The sequence below is a fragment of the Meles meles genome, chromosome 2, assembly GCF_922984935.1.
Source record: "Meles meles chromosome 2, mMelMel3.1 paternal haplotype, whole genome shotgun sequence".
Taxonomy (NCBI): Eukaryota; Metazoa; Chordata; class Mammalia; order Carnivora; family Mustelidae; genus Meles; species Meles meles.
The window spans coordinates 26,450,974-26,473,224 of NC_060067.1; the positions used below are offsets into that span (position 1 = coordinate 26,450,974).

At 39.3% G+C, this 22,251-nt stretch overlaps 1 protein-coding gene across 1 annotated transcript in view; it reads left to right on the forward strand.

The window, feature by feature from the left end:
• Positions 1 to 22,251, forward strand: part of SCFD2 (sec1 family domain containing 2) — a 442,153-nt gene that overhangs the window by 101,666 nt on the left and 318,236 nt on the right. Inside the window, exon 4 of the mRNA XM_045997260.1 lies at positions 386 to 561. Coding sequence (XP_045853216.1) covers positions 386 to 561 — 176 coding nt within the window. The remainder of the gene's footprint in view (positions 1 to 385; positions 562 to 22,251) is intronic.

The following is a 22,251-nucleotide window of genomic DNA, read 5'->3' on the forward strand; positions in this document are numbered from 1 at the left end:
ACCTGAAGTGGAACCAAGAGTCAGACACTGAACCAACTGTGTGCCACGCAGGTGCCCCAGTTTGTTTGTTTTTTTTAAGTGGACTCCATGCCCAGCGTGGAGCCCAGTGCAGGGCTTGAACACGTGCCCCTGAGATCAAGACCCGAGCTGAGATCAAGAGTCGGATGCTTAACTGACTGAGCCACTCAGGCACCCCTGTTTCTTTACCTGTGAAAGGCAGGAGATAGCTTCCCATTTGCTCCTGTCACCATGTTGTTGTACGAATCACAATAGCTTAGGAAAGCTTGCAGCCAACTCTGAAATTCTGTGCCAGTATGAAGCAGTAATGTTATTAATGGCATTCTTGTCATGAGTTTACTACTGATAGATTATTATGTTTCTCCAGGGAGAGTCACTCCGGGGCAGCTCATGTCCTATATTCAGCTCTTCAAGAACAACCTCAAAGCTTTAGTGAATCACTGTGGGCTCCTACAGCTTGGGCTGGCCACGGTTCAAACTCTGAAACACCCGCAGACCGCTAAGTGGGACAACTTTCTGGCTTTTGAAAGACTCCTCCTCCAGGTATGTTGCTACGGGAGGTTCATGGGATATTAATAATTAAAATATTGGCTTCCGGGGGGGGGGGGGACTTTGATGTTTGTTGTAGTCTTAGTAGTAAGTCTTATTGTTGACATATACTCTATATCATATTCTCTAAGAGCCTCCAAATTAAAATTACAGTAGAAATTTTCCATACCTATGTTTTTTTGTTTTTCGTTTTGTTTTGGGTTTTTTTTTTGGACAGTGACATCTTTGGCTTCTCACTCAATACCACGAATCTTTTTTGAGCATTTGACCAATCTCTTTTTAATTTTATGCCATTTGGACCTTTCTTGATCCTCATGGTATCTTTATTCAATCCTTGCTGCTCTCCTTGCTGACTATTACTACTATTTACATTTCTTCTGATACTCACTAGTTGCTAATCCTCAAACAACATATAGCACATGGCTTAAAATGATGCCTAATAAAAGATGGAGGAAGACAAACTACATTTGTGAATGTAGTGAATTTGAAGTGGTTTGTATGGGGTTAGGACCTTTTCATGATTGATGAAATATTTTCATGGAAAACTTAAAAATCCCTCTCCTTCTGCTTCTCCATTTACCTGTGCTCTGTTGCTCTCTCTCTCACATGAGTACATAAAAACTTTAAAAAAAAACTTTAAAAATGACAAAACATTTCAAACTGAGATAAAATAATATGACATATCTATTTGTACTCTCCACAGACTCAATATAATTTATCCATTTTTAATATGTATTTTATATCCTTTCTCATTAAAGAAATAAAACTAGAAATAAAGTTGAAACATCTCTGATACTTACACTCTTCCTTGCTCTGATTCTCCTTTTTCCTTTCCCAGACACGAACATGATTCCTTGTTTCTGTGTTTTTATTAAATACTTACTTATCCATAAATAATACAGACTATTGTGCTCTGGGTTTTACTTTTTATGTTAGTAATATTGTACTATATTCCTAAACACCTTGTGTTTTGCTCTCAACATTCTATTTTATAGATAATTCAAGTAGACATATATAGATCCAGCTCATTGATTTAAACCATACCATACTATTTGATTATACATGTGTGTGTGGAGAGAGAGAGAGAAAAAAAGAAAAAGAAGAAAGAATGTGGTGAATATCCTAGACCACGTGTTTTGGTGTACATGTGAAAGAGTTTTTCTAGGACACATATCATGGAAAGGATGTTAGATTATTGACCATACCTATTGTTGAATTTACTAAACATCAATAAAGTAATCACCAAAGAGGTTGACCTAGTTGACATTTCAGCTAGGCATGGATGACATTTTGTTTCCCCACATAGTGTCAGGACTCCGTCTTATCAAATTAGAACATTTTTTAATAGTGGGTCTATTAGTAATGGTGGGTCTATTAGTAATGGTGGGTCTATTAGTAATCGTGGGTCTATTATTAATAGTGCTATTTCTTTATATAAGTTTGCAATTCTTTGACTACTGATGAAGTTGAGCATCTTTTATAGTATATATGGACTCCTCAGTTTTCCTCTTCTGTCAATTGCTTATTCTTACACTGTGCCCATTTTTATCTATTGGGTAACAGAAGCACTGTCTTATGTCATGCAAATACTTCTCTGAGGCTATGGTGTGTCTTTCAACTTTAATGCCAATATATTGTACAAAAGTTTAAAAATGTAATGTAGTCTAGTGATTAATATTATCCTTTATGATTTGTGCTTATTTATGTTTTATATTAGAGGTCTATTTCTACTCCTAATTTCAAAACATATTGTTCTGTATTTTCTGCTAAAAATTAACTTTTGACATTTGACATCTTAATCCACATGGAATTTATTTTTGTTTATGGTGTTATTCAGATCTAGCTTTCCTTTCTTCTGTATGGATAGTCTAGTCTCCCCACACTATTTATGGAATACTCCACTGTATCATAAATTACTTATCTAAGAGTCATTTTCCTCTTTGTCATGTTGGCAGAACACCGGTCTTATTCCAGTGTCTACTCCTTTCCCAAATGATGCAGGCAAATCCTGGTTGCTCTCAGAGTACACCGGCATTGTCATTTCCCTACCTAATGATTAGTTTAGCAGTTCAAGCCAAAGACAGGCAAAGGGTAGTTTGCTAGAAGTGTTTCTAGGAAAGATTTTCTTTCGCCCTGACAGAATATACATAATGAAGAAACAGTCTCCTTTTTTTGCTTCTTGATGTACGTTTATGACATGAGCATTTTGTGATCATGAAGGGAACTCACTGAGATCCTGAGGAAGACAGATGGAAACTGGATCTTTGATGACTTTGAACCCTACTTCAAATATCTTATTTTGTGACATAATAATTGTTCTTCTCATTGTTTGAGCCACTTTAAAAATGTTGGTTTTCTCGGGGCACTTGGGTGGCTCAGTGGGTTAAGCCTTTGGCCTTTGGCTCACATCATGGTCCCAGGGTCCTGGGATCGAGTCCTGCATTGGTCTCCCTGCTCAGCGGGGAGCCTATTTCTCCCTTCCAGTTGCGTTCTCTCTCTCTCTTTCAAATAAACAAATACGATCTTTTTAAAAAAATGTTTTGTTTTTTTTTTGTTATTTGGAGCCAAAAGATATTCATCTTTTTCCTACTGATTTGTAAAATATTAAAATACCACATAACAGTGGGTTTATTTCTCAGTTTCTAGTCGGTTCCAGGGGCCAGTTCATCTATCACAGAATTAATACCGTGTTTTAAAATCAACATGTCCAGTTTACGCTTTTCTTTATAAGAGGGGATTATTAGATTTATTTGTGGGTAGATTTTAATACCATTGTGAACTGAATTCAGTTTTCTGACTGTCTGTTGCTGGCATATAGGGAGCTGGCATATAGGGATACTCTTCACTTCTGCCTGGTGATCACATGTCCATCAACTTCACATCAGCATTTGTATTTGTTTCTTCCTTTCTACACTTTCTTGATACCACTTTGTTTTTTAGTGCTCTGACCAGATATTTGAACACTGTTCAAAAGAGGCAGTGAAAAGAGGCTTCTTCATCTTATTCCTGACTTTAAAGAATGTTCTAAAACCATGAAATATCATGTGCTTTTTTTTTTCTAATTGGGCTGAGAATGTTCCTTCCTAAACCTAGCTTATTGAGTTGTTGTTTTGTTTTTGTTGTTTTTTCTATCTTGCATGAGTGTGAATTTCATTTCTAAAATTCATTATGAATTTTTTTAGATGACTATGTCAAGTTTTTTCTTCCTTAATTGTTACTGTGGTGAATTTATACTTTTTTTTAATTTAATTTTTTTCAGTGTTCAAGATTCATTGTTTATGCACCACACCCAGTGCTCCATGCAATATGTGCCCTCCTTAATACCACCACCAGGCTCACCTAACCCCCTACTTCCCCTCCACTCCAAAACCCTCAGTTTGTTTCTCAGAGTCCAGAGTCTCTCATGCTTCATCTCCCCCTGCGATTTCCCCAAATTCACTTTTCCTTTCCTTCTCCTAATGTCTTCCATATTATTCCTTATGTTCCACAAGTAAGTGAAACCATATGATAATTGACTTTCTCTGCCTGACTTATTTCACTCAACATAATCTCTTCCAGTCCCATCCATGTTGATACAGAAGTTGGGTATTCATCCTTTCTGATGGCTGAGTGATATTCCATCGTATATATGGACCATATCTTCTTTATCCATTAGTCTGTTGAAGGGCATCTCGACTCTTCCCACAGTTTGGCGACTGTGGCCCTTGCTGCTATGAACACTGGGGTACAGATGGCCGGTAAATACCCAGTAGTACGATTGCAGGGTCATAGGGTAGCTCTGTTTTTTTGTTTTTAAGATTTTTGTTTATTTATTTGACAGACAGAGATCACAAGTAGGCAGAGAGGCACGCAGAGAGAAAGGGAGAGGGGGAGAAGCAAGCTCTCCGCTGAGCGGAGAGCCCGATGCGGGACTTGATCCCAGGACTCTGGGATCATGACCTGAGCCAAAGGCAGCAGCTTAACCCACTGAGCCACCCTGGTGCCCCGGGTAGCTCTATTTTTAATTTCTTAAGGAACCTCCACGCTCTTTCCCAAAGTGGCTGCACCAACTTGATTTCCCACCACCAGTGTAAGATTTCCCACCACCAGTTCCCCTTTCTCCACATCCTCTCCAACACTTGGTGTTTCCTGACTTGTTAATTTTGGCCATTCTAACTGGTGTAAGGTGGTATCTCAATGTGGTTTTCATTTGAATCTCCCTGATGGCTAATGATGATGAACATTTTTTCATGTGTCTGTTAGCCATTTGTTTGTCTTCTTTGGAGAAGTGTCTGTTCATGTCTTCTGCCCATTTTTTTGATGTGATTATCTGTTTTCTTGGGTCTTGAGTTTGAGGAGTTATTTATAATTTTTTTAATGTTAAATAATTATTATTGCATTCTTGAATAAGTTCAGCTTGGTCTTACACACACACACACACACACACACACACACACAGAGCTGGATTTAGTTTGCTAATACTTTACTTAGCTATTTTCATTTATGCTCATAGGTAAGATTAACATACAATTTTTCTTTATTGTGCTTCTGTTGTCTGGTTTTGGAACAAAGGTTATGGTAGTTTTTAAAATTCAGGGTCAGTTTCATTTTTGTATTTTCTGGAGCTGTTTATCTAAGAAAGGAATCCCAGTTGCTCAACAGTGAAATATCTCTAAGGAATCATGTCAACATAGCTTTGTTGTTGTTAGATTTAGATTTTTATTGCTAATTTAATTATTTAAATGTTTCTAGACCTATTTAATTCTTCTGTTTCCTCTTGAGATTATTTTGGTAGTTTATATTAGCTTAAATCAGCTATTTATTTTTATTTTAAAATTTATTGGCATAAATTTATTCATAGAGTTTTCATAAGAATTTAAATCTCCTTTGAATACATAGTTATGTCCCATTTTTAAATGCCTGATATTTTTAAAGACAATTTTTTTTTAAGATTTTATTTATTTATTTGACAGAGAGAAATCACAAGTAGGCAGAGAGGCAGGCAAAGAGAGAGCAGGAAGCAGGCTCCACTCTGAGCGGAGAGCCCGATGCGGGGCTCGATCCCAGGACCCTGGGATCATGACCTGAACTGAAGGCAGAGGCTTTAACCCACTGAGCCACCCAGGCGCCCCTAAATGCCTGATATTTTTATTGTGCGCACTTTGGTCTTATTTTGGTCATTACTAGCAGAACTTTATGAATCATTCTAAAGATTCAGCTATCTATCTCTGCATCTGTCGATCTCCTCTATACCTCTGCCGTAACTGTTAAAGGCCAGGAAGTCATACAAATGCCCCAATTCTAACCGAATACCACAGGGTTACTGTAGTGTTCTCCCTTTCCGTATTTGTAGCTTCCCTGTCTGACAGTGAAGAACCTGTGTCCCATTGCCCTCAACATACTTAATGATGTGATAATTCCCCCCATATGTAACCCATCTTCCATTGGAGGTGCCTCCCCTCTCATGCCCTCTGCACCTCACCTGGGCTCTCTCTTTCTGCTGCACGCCATGGCCAAGTCCACGTAGATATTCTCTTTCCTTTCACACGCAGGCAGCCCTCCTGAAACCCTCACCTGGATGCCCTTCTCATGTTGCTTGAGCTCTGCCATCTTGCACTGCGCTACCCCTGCCTCCCCTTCATGCGTGGGTGCCCTCCTCACTCCTCTGAGGCTCCACGGCCCCCCAGCAGGGCCCCACTGCTGCTCCCATGACACTGATGCGTCCTCGCTCTGCAGGCTCTGGTCCTCCCACAATACTGCCGTGGCCACTTCCCTGTTTAGATGCTGTCACCTCGCGGCTCAGGCTGACAGAGTCTTGGGATATTCTTCTCCTCCAACCTCTGATGAATGCTTTTCTCACCTCCTTTGATTCTGAAAACCCATACAGGCCTGCTGCTTCATTTGCCCCCACTCCCGTGTCCCCCCTCCCACCATGCCCTCCTCACGCCCCAGGGGCCTTGATAGACTTTTTGACCATCCTCCCCCCATTCCCATCCACTTTGCTCAGGTTCTTATACCCTGCACTGGAGCCTCACTGCTTCCAGCTTCCACGTGGATGTCCTCTCTATCCTCTTGGGGTTCCAGCAGTGCTGGGTTCTGCCACCCACCATGTAAAGATGTCTTCCTTACCCTCCTTTGGTGGCGACAGCCTGCACTGTGGCTTCCCCCCTCCCCCCACCATGGATACCCTTTTCATTCCTTTGGGCTCTGATAACCTGCTCTAGGCCTCTTCTCCAACTCCTCTCCTCCTCACTACCCTACCACACAGACAAAGCCCTCACCCTTTGTTGCCCCCAGCTCCAAAATCTAACAAAAGTGTTTCAAAACAAGGCAGAGCAGTATTCTCTCAGGAACAATAATCTTTCAACTCACTAGAGGTTTCTGAAGAAACTTGACACAGTTTTAATTCTAACCCATCTTATATTTATAATTAATTTTTAGAATCCTGGTCCACATTAGACTGCCTCAGATGTGACCACAAGACTTGGTGTGGTTCTTTCAGCAAATAGAAAGGAATAAAAACACTGGGAAAAAGAAGTAAGCATTTAAAATGCCAAAACCCTACTTTTATCGTAATTGCACATTGCCCGGCAAGCCATGTGTTCTCTGTCATTTCTGGGTTCTTGCGAGTTAGTGCTTTAGCATAGGCAAACTTGCCGACGGGCCATCTTCACTGCTCCTCCTTTACAGCCGTGCTTAGTTTATATAGTGTACGCTTAGCCGTTAGTGTAACAGGTCCTAATATACGGTAAGCTGTCCCTCCTAGGGACTTCGGTTTGAAAGTAGAGCATCTAAGTCTATTTTGAACATGAGGGTGGCTCCTAGCTTTTCCCGAAGACCTTGAGAGCCACCTAGATGCAAATCTCAGCCAGCATGGAGAGTTGTTTATTTCTTTGGTGTCTCATTTCCACCACTCTCTACCAGGCCACTGTCACCAGGACCTCAATGTTGACTTTATAGCTAACATTATAGACAATCTTGGTTAAGAAAAAGAAATTGGTCCTGGAAATCTATAATCAAACACAGGTCACCGCCTTTCCTCTACACTACCATCTCTCAGTTCAGTGGTTTTGGCAATTTTGTGACAAATCAGCAACAGATCCTAGTACAACTCATAAGACTTGTGTTTGGCTGAAGCTTCTGAAAATGACAGAAAGGGAGTGTTATTTTCTCAAAAGGGAAACTGTTTTTGAGTGTTGTTGGGACAAATCTAATATTTATCAGCAGTTAATGTGCTTTTCAAAACCAAAGGAGATAAAATATCCTCTCAAATCCTTTTCCTTTTCCTTATCTCCAGGGTCTAAAATCACAGTCTGTGTTTTAGGCGTTTGGTACATGTGTGCTCATTAAGAGATAATTGTTTCTGTTTCAAGTTTAAAATGTAGAAAAGAACAAATTTAACCTGAACATGGATACAGTTTTGATTCTATTAATGAATGTATGCACTTATAAGAGTTGCTTTGCTTTTTTTTTTAAAATCAAAGTATGGATTTACTTAATTTGGGTGGTAGCCTACAAAGAATTTTTATAGTATAGCAAGAAAGTTTGATTTAGTCACCTCATCTAATTAGGATTAAATTGCTTACCTCCTGGTGTTTGGTATTGTTAGGGCTGAATGAAATTATATATGTCCATCATTAAATGCAGTGTTTGGCATGGAGTAAGTGCTTAATAAATAGTAGTTGTTATTTATTCTTTCAGCTGAACCAGAAATATTACAAATGCCAATTTATTTTATGTGAGCAATGCCTTTAACATACTCTCACCTAGACTTTGTATTTCTAACTTAAAATTTGTTCAGGAAAAATGATGTTTTTACTTAGGAAAATGCTGCTGACTTTTGTATTTACTGTTCAATAATGTTTCACAGCATTTTTCTTTATAAATCTAGATGTAAATCCAATAGTTTCTATAATGCATATCTTTATTTCCTTTTTTTATTAAGTTCAATTAACCAACTTAGAGTACATCAATAGTTTCTGATGTAGTCTTCAATAATGCGTTAGTTGCATATAATACCCACGTCTACAATGCAAATCTGATGTTTTCATGGTAATTGTCACAAAGAAAAACTTTACTGACCATAATTTATCGTGGCTATGGAACAGTAGCAAACTCTGTGTAGAAGAGGGAGCTGGGTTTATACTACCTAAAAACCAGCCTTGTACATATGTGTTATCTACCTCTAGTTAGTTCTTTAGGCATAATTTTTATTTACAAGTTAAAAAATCCAACTTGGAAAGTGATTTTTAAATAAAATACAAATGAGTTGCAAAGCCATTCAAGATAACCCAGGTACATGTTGCTTAGTTTTAAATTCTGCCTGCCTTTGCAATGAAAAGTAGGCATGCCACTGCACTAATTGTCAAAGAAATTTTTAATGGGTAGAGTGAGTTCTTTTCATGATATACTAAATTTCAGAATATCTCTGCTACAACAAATCATATTTCCGTAAGTAAGTAAGTGTCTGCCTGTGCTATAACACATTGGGGGTTTACCTTCCCGGTCCTTTAGAGCTTGCATGTTGTCCCCAGCCTTGTGGCATGGCTTGGAGGCATCATGCCTCACCTCAGCCGCACCCTGGGAGGTCCTGTTTTGTTATGATTTTTCACTTGCAAAAGTACTGGTGACATCATGTGGTTAAAGAGTGAGGTAAGAGTTAGAAAAAGATGCTCCCCAAAGTGAGACCTGAGTGTCATTTATAGATTATAGATTTTTCATAGGATTTTTCCTGAGAAGGAAAATTATGGAGCATGTTTAAAAGAAAACCTCTTGTTTCTTTTATATACTACTCTCAACAGTTCTGGCACCAAACGTGTAGAGATTTTCCTACATTGATCAGTTCTCAACTGCAGACCCCAATTGGGTGTCCTACATTTCAGGCATGATACTCACTACATGGGGCCCGTGCAGACACCCCGGGTTACAGGCTGGGTCCCACAAGACTGCCCCCCCCCTTCAAATACCAATTGCAAGTCTGGGCCTCTCATACTTCTGAGCAATCAATTATATATTGGGTCTTCTATGACCCCTTCCTTGGGTTTGATAGTTTACTGTAGTGGCTCAGAAAACCCAGGGATACATTTATTTAAGTATACCAGTTTATTATAAAGGATATTACAAAGGATAAAGATGAACATTCAGATTAAGAGGGACCTAGGGTGAGGTCTGGAAGGCTCTTTAGTGCAGGAGATTCTGTCCCCCTGCGGTTGGGATGTGCCATCCTCCCAGCACATGGGTGTGCTTACCAACCCCAAAACTTGTACTTTAGGGATTTTTATGGAGGCTTCATTGCGTAGGCATGATTGATTGACTCAGTCTCTAGCCCCTCCCCCTCTCCCTGGAGGGTGGGGTTGAGGTTGAAAGTGCCAAGCTTCTACTCACGGCTTGTTCTTTCTGGTGACCAGTCCCTGGGAGCTATCTAGAAATCCACCAAGAGTTACCTCATTAAGACAAAAGATGCTGCTATCACCCAGAAAATTCCAAGGGATTTAGGAGTTCCATGTACCAGGAGCCAGGGTCAAAGACAAATGTGAGAACAAACGATGCTCCTAGCATCGTTATTGCTCAGGAAAATACAAGGGTTTAGTAGCTGTATGCCAGGAACTGGGGGCAGAGACTAAAAACATGTTTTGTATTATGTCACAGTGCTTTTCACATATTGCATCAAAAATGACGACAGAGGCAAGTATTACAGAGCAACAAGTTTCCCCCACTCCCGATTTCCATGAGGAAGGGCTTTTCCTAGGCATGCTCCTAGTCTGTCTCTGACCCTTTACAGCCGCTTGGGAAGAGGGGTGGTTTTTCTGGTTGGCAAACTTAAGATGATTGAACGGGCTCAACTCTGCTTTTTCTCCTCTCGAGAGGGGCTTTGCCCATGGAGAGCACTGTGGTGCCCTGCTCTTTCAGGACCAGAATCTGCCACTTCTTTCTCCACTCTTCTTACTCTTTAGAGCCCACTGGCAGCAATGAGCAGGTGCTGTACCCTGGGTCTTCATGGGAGGCCTCACCTCATAACAGCTTGCCTCCGACCTGGAGAAAAGCCTGCCTGGTTCTGGCGCTCCAAAGGAACAAGGCAACTTGACTAACAGACCTAACGTTTTACCACCTAGGCTGGCCTTTATCGTCAACAAGAGAGATGTTTGGACTCGTGCCTTTACTAAGGTCTGTTTTATTTCCCAATTTGTTCAGAAAGATGGAGGAGAAGGTGGGTGCTGGGTTTCTTGGTGCCCCCCTTGGAGAGCCCCATAGTAATCAGCAGTTGTTTTGAATGAAATGTCTTCAATATTTTTGGAGAAGAGTTAGATGGGGATTTATCAGTTACCTCTTTGGACATTTGTGTTAAGCAGTTGTTACAAAGAGAGGTAGGAGGGAGATTGTGACATAATACAGAGGACAACTTTCTTTTTTGACAACTAGGTTGAAAACAGCAAAGGTAATTTTCCATTCTGAAAACAAACGGGACAGACTTGGTCAGAAGAATACTACCATTTCTCATGGATTCTAAGATGTCCATTTTTTCACATTTTAATATTTTTGAAATTGGGATGCATCCTGAAATTCATGGTATTTCTTAGTTTAGTGGCAGTATTCTGTTTCTTGCTGGAAGCATATAAAATAATGGTGTGTGTTATCATCAGGGGTATCTTTAAGTCAGTAAAAAGGGGCTTTGAATGTAGGAAGTAGATGGAAAATCCCCCAGCCCTTAGGTCTGACTTGGTGTCTTCCTGACTGCCGTGTTGCCCATTGGGTTAAAATAGTGTCATTGGAGTGGTAGTTTGCCTTCGCTGGCTGTGAGTATGACTCAAGGTTTGTCACTTGGGGTATTCATTTCACTTTAGCACCTTTTGTAAGTTGAGGAGGTAATTTTTTTTCATCAGGTCTGTATCTAGTGAACTATGCTGTGAATATATCAAAACTATTTAAGCGACACTGAACTTTTGCCTAGTCTGCTTGAGGATCAGGGGTAGATGCTTTGGGGATGACCTCTAGGGCTGGCACTGTGAGGTCTTAGGTTAAGGTTTTTCTCAGTGGATTCTTGGTAGCTCAACAATGTGTTGACTTAACTTGGGTCTCCATAGTGAAATATAACTTGTATAATATTTTAAATGTAAAAACAGTGCCTTTAAATTATTAAAAATCATGACAGATTATCTTAGTTAAAATAAGCCCATGATTAGTGTCTTCAAGCAATACTAATGTACAAGCAATACTAATGTACAAAATTTAATTATTGAATTTGCTTATTTTTTACCTGTTTTATACGTAACTCATTTTGATTAAAACATGTGAGACATTTTATTCACAACTGCTGCTCATTCATTTCGAATTAAAATTTAGTTAGAATAACAGACCTGAAATTAGTTAACTTTATTTAAGAGATATAAACACTAAGAAGCACTATTTAGAACAAGCGAAAAAATAACTTACAAATACCAAGGTTGTGTGGTCTCTCAACGTTTCTAACCATTGACTTTGTTTATCCTCCTTTCTCTGTAGATCGCTCCAACGCCTCTTCTCACGGTGTTGGGGTGCTCCATGTTATTCTCAGCTCTTAGGTATTAACTTCAATATCGAGTCCGACATCTCCTCTTCCCAGGCCACCTGCAGGCACACACGAACACGTGCACGTGTCCTCATACACATTCTCCCTCTTCCATACATAATAGGCTCAAGTAAAGAAAACCAGAGCTGAAGCAACTTTGATTCTGATAAATGGGGAACCTTGAGGCTTTAAAATATTAAGGTGGTTTTTTTCCCAGCTTTTGTCACAGCTGACCCAGATCAAAACTTAAATGCCATCTCCTCAGGGAAGCCAAGCCTTCCCTAAGTAGCTTTTTGTGTTACTTTGTTTCAATTTTTCTTCTTCTTTCCTGACATTTTTTGTTTACACATTCAATGTCTCCCTTGCTAGACTATAAGTGATCTTATCTCTGTTGACCTTGTTTGCGCGTATGTTCCAGAATGTACACTCCTCATTTACATGCTTGCCATAGAAGGCTTAACTGTCTGCCTATGGGAGTTTGAGAAGTTTGTTATAAATATGGAGTTTACTTGCCACAGATCAAGACCTGAGTATGAATGAAGACTTAAGAGCTTTACTAGAGTCAAAAATGATGCCTTATACGGACGGACATAAGACAGAGGCTTCTTTATGTTAATACCTGTTTTGACTTCTTACAGAGCACATGGCCCCCAAAATAATAAATATACTTCCCAGTCACCTTTTGCACTAGGTTCTAGTGAATGAGACACTGGAAGTGATGTGGGCCACCTTCAGGCTGTGCATGGAAAGGGGAGGTACACGCCTTTTACCCTTTTCTCCCGTGTGCTGAAATCAGCCAGGGAGGCAGGCGCAGGGGTGGCCGTCTTGGGTCACGAGAGGAAGCTGTGTGTTGGAGATGTTTGAATGAATGATGGAAGGACCATGGCTGGTTTGCTGAAGATGCTGTAAAAACCTTACCAGCCCTGGATCACCTCCCTGGACTTTACGTAACTGAGAAATACGCTCCTATCTTGCCGAAGCCACTATACTTTGGGGTCTTTGTGACCCTTGCTAAACGACATTCTGATTAACATGGACATCTTTTGCTGCCGTGTTCATCACAGCAGTTTTTTCTGTGAGCCTCATAATTCCAGTCATTTTATGACCTCATGAGAATGTAGTCAAAGTAATGAATTGTCTCGATGCCTATCCTCTTAAATATCGCCAGAGTCTAGAGTATTTGGAAGTAGTCTATGAGATTTAGCTCATTTTCATGCAACCACAAATTGTTAGAGTTTTAAAAACATCTGAGCAAATTTGCTGAAAAAAGTCCCAGATGAAAGACACTTGGAATTAAAGATCTGAATAGACCAACATGTTGGTCCCCCAGGGACTCACATGATTATAGTCTTTTATTAATGTCAAGACGTCCCCCTCCCTTTCCCTCACAATTCAGAACACCTGGTGAGACACTGTAACTAGAGTAAGCTTTTCTGGTTCTCAGAAATATAAATCATCTCTTCATCACTTTCTCTCTTCTCCCAGAGAAGCCCTGCCTTCTAGTTCTCTGCCAAGAGAAGTGTCACTTCTGAATGGTGGGGGGAAAATCAGCCGAAAAGCCTCTTTCAAAAGAAAATATTCTGTTCATTCCATGTAATAGCAATCACTGAGCACATGCTATCTGCTGGACACAACCGGACCATTTTGTGGTTTCTTGGATGTGCACACAGCTTATTTTGTGCTGTGACTGCATGAGTCCCATTTGTGCCATTTTCAAGGATCTGGGACCAGATAGGATTTTCTGGGCTGGTCTGAGTCCCTGAGTACTGCACTTGCATTGTTGCCTCTATGAAAAAAGTAAGTTCTAGATTCTCATCAACCAATTTATAAATAAACTTTCAGAACTGGTGATTCAGATTTGAGCCCCATATGGCAGAGGTTGGGCAAGTTATGAATTTGACTGTGGTCTTACGGCTCGCAAGTATTGGAGCCAGGGTGAGACCTAGATGTGTCTGATTGAAGCCATGCCCTTCACTACTCTGTAGAGCTGGAATATTTGTCCTGGAGCAAAATGGCAAGATGAATATTGGCCACTTCTGTCTCACATTCCATTTACTTTTGTTCTCAGGCATTTGGGTTCAAAAAAAAGTTTTCAAAACATTGTAGGGCCTACATAGCCTATTAATTAAATGTTCAGTTTATATGCATTTGATAACTTCATCTGTGAGTAATGATATTAAAATGATCCTTGTCCACTAATTTATTTTTCCTTGATATATCTGTAAGTTTGGCAACCAGGTTAGATTTTCATCTTGAATTTTACTCCCCAGCAAACCTTTTGTAGAAATCTTAGGAGACTTGTACATTTCTCCTTAAGGATACATTGTCCTTCTTACTGTCACAAAACAAACTGAAGGTGACCGGGGGAGGGGGATAGGGACAGGGTGGTGGGGTTATGGACATTGGGGAGGGTATGTGCTATGGTGAGTGCTGTGAAGTGTGTAAACCTGGCAATTCACAGACCTGTACCCCTGGGGCTAATAAAACATTATATGTATATATATTTTAAAAAGGATACATTGTCTTCATTTCACTTTTCTCTTGCAGGATATTTTATTTTGATGTCATTCTTCTCTATCACATTAAAGTATTGCATTTTTGAATAATAAAAGAGACAAATGGAAAACAGAAAAAAGTAACCCACCTATGAATTTCTTGTTTGTTTGTCTAGGGAGGGCACATCGCCAGGTTGGAGTTAGGTGAATTTGTGCCAACCATCTGATTAGAAAGCGAGAGTTGAATATATAGGCTAAGTAAACGATCGCTTTTAAACTGGGCTTGCCTTACAAGTAATGATATCATATGTTATTCCAGCTGGAAGCCAGAGTTAGTAATCAGGCAAAGTAAGCTTAAGGCTAACAATTTTGGTTCGTAGCGTTTTGTGGGTCTACCAAAAATGTTTCAAATATAGATTTATGCCAGTGGCCAAAGGCACATCTGGGTGGGTCTTTGGTAAAAAACAAGAGCTACAACCATTCTGGTTTGCTTGACCAAAAGCGACAACAATGATCTGTGCTTCCCTACGCTGACAGAGTCTTCTGCCCCGAGCCACTCCCTCTCTCTGTTTGTACTACGCTATAGTATCCTAGTGGTTGCTGGGACTTTTTTTTTTTTCTTTTTAAACATCTGGGCTCCTAAGAATGGAAGGAAATAACACTGTTTAATTGATTTTTTTTTTTTTTTGTAATGTTAGTTAGCCTTAGAAAAGCCAAGTCTTGTTTATGTTCACTCACAGGAAATCTTGGGTATAACTTAAGGGCAGGTCTTTCTGAAGGAAGCCTATGCCGAGGTTGGCTGAGTATTTACACGACCTTACTTACTACTTTACTTCTTTTTTTTTTTTTAATTTTTTTTTTTTAATTTATTTGACAGAGGGAGAGAGACAGCAAGAGCAGTAACACAACCAGGGGGTGTGGGAGAGGGAAAGGCTTCCCACCAAGCAGGGAGCACAATGTGAGGCGCCATCCCAGGAGGATCATGACCTAAGTCAAAGGCAGATGTTAATGACTGAGCCACCCAGGCTCCCCCCACTCTATTTCTGACCTAAGGATTCTGAGAGTGCTAGAGGTTAGCTTGACATTAGTAGGTAACTGATATTAGACAGTAGGCTTGGGCTGGGTATGGATTTCTCTTTTACCTTCTTTCTTTTTCTTTCTACTTTTTTTTTTTTTTTTTTTTTGTCCAGAGACTGCTAATCCTCAAAAGTAAGAGAAATAGGGGAGCGTATGTGCTATGGTGAGTGCTGTGAATTGTGTAAGACTGATGAATCACAGACGTGTACCCCTGAAACAAATAATACATTATATGTTAATAAAAAAAATCCATACTACCCAAAGCCATCTACACATCAGTGCAATCCCCTATCAAAATTCCAGTAGCATTTTCTACAGAAATTAAAAACAAAAACCTAAAGCTCATAGAAGTCCGCAGAAGGCCCCAAATAGCAAAAGTGAGTCTGAGAAAGAAGAAAGCTGGAGGCATCCCACTTCCTGATTTCAAACTAGATGGCACAGCTACAGTAGTCAAAACAGTGTGGTACTGCCATAAAAATAAACACAGAAGTCAGCGGACAGAACAGAGACAAACCTCCAAATACAAGGTTAAAAAAAAAGGAAGTAAGAGAAATAATTGTTCAGGATCTGAGGTTTTTTGTTTTTTTTTTTTTTTTAAAGATTTATTTATTTATTTGACAGACAGAGATCACAAGCAGGCAGAGGCAGGTAGAGAGAGAGGGGAAAGCAGGCCTCCTGCTGAGCAGAGAGCCTGACGTGGGGCTCCATCCCAGCACCCTGGGATCATCACCTGAGCCGAAGGCAGAGGCTTTAACCCACTGAGCCACCCAGGTGCCCTGGATCTGAGGTTTTTTGAGGGAGGGACAGTGTGAGGATTTGGCCAACCTAAGCTCCTTGAATATCAGTGCCTTTGTATCCTTCTCTGTTCCTCCCATTCCTTCCTTCTGAACTAAGGTACTCAAAACAGGGTGGGATAGTGCTGAACGGAAGCTGATCGGTCTGCCTGTCTCGTTTTTCTCCAGAATGTGTTAGCACTGAAAGTGATGAATGTTGAATGAGGACCGTCGCATGGTCCAAATATCCTACAGTCACACATTCCTTAGGGGTATGTGGGTCTCTTCAGCACTCTTTCCTCAGTGTTCTCCAACAGGGGCAGTGCTAGCTTATAATTTGCAGAATAGTGTTAGAGTGTCATTTTACGAATATTATGGAAATATTTCTCCTAGAGTAATTTATGTCATTTTGTGTCTGTGCAGGAAAAGAAATCTGCAGCTGGCCAATTTGACACTGGTCATACCCTAAGTTGTTGGTAGGAATATTTTCTGAACACATGCAGAAATCGTATTCTTATTTTTTTCAATTCCTTGATTTTGAGCTCTTAAAAAAGGAACAAATGAGCAAAACAGAATTGCGAAAAAGTCTATTTCAAGGGAAATATTTGTTAAAAACTGATAAATTACCACCCTGCCACATGGAGCTGTTTCTATTATTATCCACTCATGGGATTTTGTTTTTTAAATCTTTATTGTGGTTTGACAACAGTACAGAAGGTTCCTTTTTTGTACTTAGTCCATGTGAAGTTGGTATAGTTTTTTCTTTTTCTCAGTGGTTTTGTTTTGTTTAGCGCTGCTGTTTTATTTGTTTGATATATTACCAGTGTTGGAAGTTTGTTTTTCTTGTACCATTTTGGATTCAAAATTTTTAGGTAGAAAAAAATGAGATAAAATTGGAAAAATTTGGGTTTAGCATTCCTGGTTATTAACTCTACTGAAAAATATAGAATTTTTGTTCTTTTTTTTTTCCCTTAGATTTTATTTATCTGTCAGAGAGAGAGATCACAAGTAGGCAGAGATGCAGGCAGAGAGAGTGGGGGAAGCAGGCTCCCCACTGAGCAGAGAGCCTGATGCGGGGCTCAATCCCAGGACCCTGAGATCATGACCTGAGCTGAAGGCAGAGGCTTAACCCACTGAGCCACCTGGGCACCCCTCTTCTTCTTTTTTAATTTTGTATTCTTTCACTTTAGTTTTGATAGAAAAACAAAATATAAAACATTACAAAAGTTACACACGTAGGGCATATTAAGGTGGTTTGGTAGTAAAAGAAAATATATACCTCTGTTATATATACATATATATAGAGTATCGTTAGTTTTTTTTTTCTTTTTTTAGGTAACTTTTGTTTGATGGATTTGTTTTCTTTTCTCCTATAGAGATTTTTTAAAAGATCATAGTCTAAATGAGAAAAAGGTATATTAACAGTAACCCCGTAAATACAACACTGGGTGTGGTTCCTAAGCAATGAATCTTGAAACACTAGAAAAATAAAATAATATTTTAAAAAATATAACCCTTTAGAGGAAAGCTGCCCATTTAAATATGATAAATACACTAACCAAGACACATGTCGTGAGCATGCTTTACTGACTGGAATAGTTCCTAATGGCACTGACCAGATTGAAATTCTTCTTACGAGTAATTAGTATGCTAATTAGGAAATAGACTAATTCAGTGTGTTCCTTCTGAGCATGACAAAAGAATAGAGTAAAAAAAAAAACAAAAAAGGAAAATGCAGATCAAAGTTTAGAAGCAAATACTTCATTTTTGTAGGAGTACTAGTGAAACAGTCTCTAAATGGGGATTATTTCTTATGTGGTCACAATGTGAAAAGCCATCCTTCCAGCCAATAAATATTTATTGAGCATCTACCAGACACCATACACCATTCTTTGGCGCTGAGGCTGCATGAGTAAATGAGAAAAAGAAGGTCTCTGCTGTTGCGGAGTTGACATTACATAGTGAGTAGAGAAGCTCTAGATAGTTACAGGATAAGGACCGCAGTCAGCACAAATTTTGAGCACCTGTTGGGTGTGAAACAGCCAATTAATTATTAAAAAGTGCTTTTCAACTGATAGAGGATGTATGTCTTACCATGTGAATGGTTTCTTTTTTAGTGTGCCGTAGCCCTGCACCCGTGCATCCGTGATAACGTGTCGGTGGTAGCATGGCTTACGGTTCTGTGTGTCTGTCTCCCTCTGCCACAGCCGCTCCCATACTGACAGAGCAGCATCTGATCATTTATTTATCCGTGTTTTCCCTTCACTTGGCATGTTCCTAACATACAGGAAACACACAGTGTGCACTGGTTCAGTGAATGTGTAGTACCTTACAGTTAGTGAGGTATTTTCATCCGCTTTATCTCAACTTAATTTCCACCATACCCAAAAAAGGGAATAATTTTATGGCAAAAGCATAAAAAGAGGAAAAGTTTAAGAGTTTAAGTGATTATTTATGGTCAGGAGGAATATATATGTATTTTTATGCACCTATGAGACAACCATGGGTCATAGGTAAATCTACTCTAAGAACACGAATTTGACCTCAGACTTCCCTTGTTGTGAAAGGTCGTAGACAAGGGTACACCTGATCATGTCTGTAACTTGGGTTTCATCTTGTCAAATCTATGAATGCAGCCAAAAACTTTTATCATCTTTCTGTTGCCCCCCCAACATTTACTGAGTGATCTTATGGGAACTTATTAACTCATTAAGCCTTAGTTTCCTCATCTGTAAATTAGAGGGGATAATAATAGCAAACTTAGTAAGCCTTCAGAATATAAAAACTTATGTAAACTTATGTAAAAAACTTATGTAAAAACTTCAGAATATAAAACTTATGCCAATCACATAGAAAACACAATAGCCATTGTTATCACCTTTATAATTTTTACATAGGATACTAATAAATCAAATCCCTATAAAAGGCAAACAAAATAGAATATTGCCATAAAGGCATTGATACACATGGCATGTGAAGAATCCATTCATGTGGATCAGAAAAACATAATTGTTCAACAGAAATGGTTTAAAAAAAGTGTCCAGCCATTTTATAGCTGAAGAAATAGCAGTGCCTAATAAGATATGAAAAAATGATTACTTTTCCTAGTAATAAAAAATGTAAGCTCAAACTACATTGAGAAGCAATTTACCACTTCAAATTAGCAAGGCTTGACAAATGATAATTTAATGTTGGGCATAGTTTAATAGCATGGTCATCAAGAAACACTACTTTTGGGAGAATGAATTTTTTCATGGCATTTTGGCATTAATGACAAGACTCTTGAAAAGGTTTACACTTTTCCTGGTAATGAATATTTTTAGTGAGGTCAGGAAATGTCAATCCTATAATGTTGGTAGAAAAAGTTTATTTATGTGGGTATGAAAAACAAAACTGCATATATAGTGTGAACCCAGCTCTGTTACATAACAAAAAAAGAAAGATTCAGAGTAAAGGGATGTTATATACTTAGACAAGATTAGGGGGGAAAAAGTGGGAAAAGATATGAAAATGTTTATCACTGTTTCCTCTGAGTAGTGGGTTTTCCAGTTAGCTATTGCTGCACAGAAACTTACCTGAAAGCTTAGTGGCTAGGTTATAATTTTGTGTGGCAGGAGTTCAAGCAGAGCTCAGCTGGGCGGTTCTTCAGCTCTACATGGGAGGTGGGGAGGTGACTTGGTAGCATTCGGCTGGTAGAGGGGCTGATATAAAGGACCCAAGATGGAGCCGTCACATGTCTGGACCCTGTAGCATTGAGGGGGAGCAGTGGGCTCAGTTACAGTGTCTACCCATGGCCTCTCCAGCATGGCAGTCTCTGAGGCGGAGATTCAGATATCCCAAAGTGTTCCAGAGGAACTGGTAGAAGCTGCAAGACTTCTTATTCATAGAACCTAGCCTCAGAAGTCCTGGAGCATCACTTCTACTGACCAGCTGGGAAACAACAGGAAAAAAATTGGACTCCACTTCTCAAGGGCAGGAGAAGCAAATAATCTGTAACCATTTTTAGTCAGCCTCAGTTTAATTGGGTGATTTTTATTTTATGTGTTTCTGCAAATGCATTATTCTTTGTACATTTATAAGAACTCTTTATATATAAACCTTGAATTAGATAGTTTGCATCAAGTACTTAACATGATGTCTGGCATAACTAGAGCCCTGTATAAATGTCATCAGTATTATCCATCATTATATATATATATGTACATATATATATATATATATATATATATATATACTATCCAAAGATAATACTGCCATCAGTATTATATTTATTCATCTTATTAGAATAGAAATGTATTGGTGGGTTTATTTGCAGGGGCTTGCTCAAAAAGGCATTGAAGAGGCACAGTTTTGCCTGGGTAAGCCAAACAAGATTTCATAAGCAGTTGATAATTAAACTATGTTTTGGAAGGTGAAATGGAGTTTACCAAGTGGAAAAGGGCAGGAAAGGCTCTGGAAGTAGTGGGAGCTGCCTTCTCAAAGACAGGGAGTTCTGATTAATGCATGGCAGGGTTCAGATAGGAGATATACCTTTGTGGAAAAATGGCTGAAGCTTGGGGAGTAAGGATTAAATTCAAGAGTTACTCCAGGGGCACCTGGGTAGCTCAGTCGGTGAAGCTGCTGCTTTTGGCTCAGGTCATGATCCCACGGTCCTGGGATCGAGTCTCGCATGGGGCTCCTTGCTCAGCAGGGAGCCTGTTTCTCCCTCTGCCTGCTCTGCCTGCTGCTCCCCCTGCTTGTGCTCTCTCTCTCACTCTGACAAATAAATAAATAAAATCTTTTTTTTTAAAGTTACTCCAGAAACAGGATATACAGGTCTTAGTGACTGATGAGCTGTAACAATTCCTTGAGAGTTCCAGCAAGTAAAATTTATCTGTTCACTAAAGCACTCATGTTATCTGTTCCAGGCTCAGTTTCCTTTCTTTTAACTTCAACATGAATTGTATGTGAAAAGAACAAAATTCAGACTAAGTGATAAACTACAGATGGATAAATTTCCTTTCAAGCCCCAAAAATAAAGAGTTGGAGAAAATGACCAGCCACGCTCTGTCTCTAAGTTTAAAACAAAGTGGTTTATGGATCCTTGTTCAAAAAGTCAATAGAACCAAACATTTGCCCATGATCTCAGAATGGTTGCTCCTGCCTGTTGAGCTTATTAGCTCCATTCTTATTGTCCCAGGGCTGTCACGTTCATGTGCCATATGGCCTCCACATCTGGTGACCAGTCCAGGCTCTTCTGGGGGGAAAAAAAATTTCCTTCAAGGTACTTTATAAATACATTTCTATAGAATCTGCTACTGCCCTCATCTGCAAATATCTGGATCCCAAATTAAATGCATAAAACTGAAATTTTATTACTTTTCAAAGATAACAGTAATTAAATAAGACACAATACAAATTAGGGCTTTAAACTGTTTGGCACCAGTTCTTTTCTTCCAGCGTATTACTTGTGTTGATATCCCTTTGATGTTTTGACATATCTCTGAAATCACGATTAAATATGGTAACCAGAACTAGAACTGACTTATTGTACTGGGCAAGTCATTTGGAATCAATATCATAGGGGGGAAAATATGCAATTTGGAATAGCTCTTCTACTTTTAATGAATTTAATTTGTGTTGATGTTCAAGTCTTTTTTTTCTCCCTCCAGGCCTGTCATTAAAGTACTTATCTCAACAAGTTATTAAGCCAAATAAAAACTTTAAATAAAAAAGTAAGTTCAACCTGCACAGTGCTGTCATTTTCCGTCGTTTCTTCCCCCAATACTAGCTCATTTGACTCTATTTCCCAAGGATCTTGTAGCGCCAACTCTAA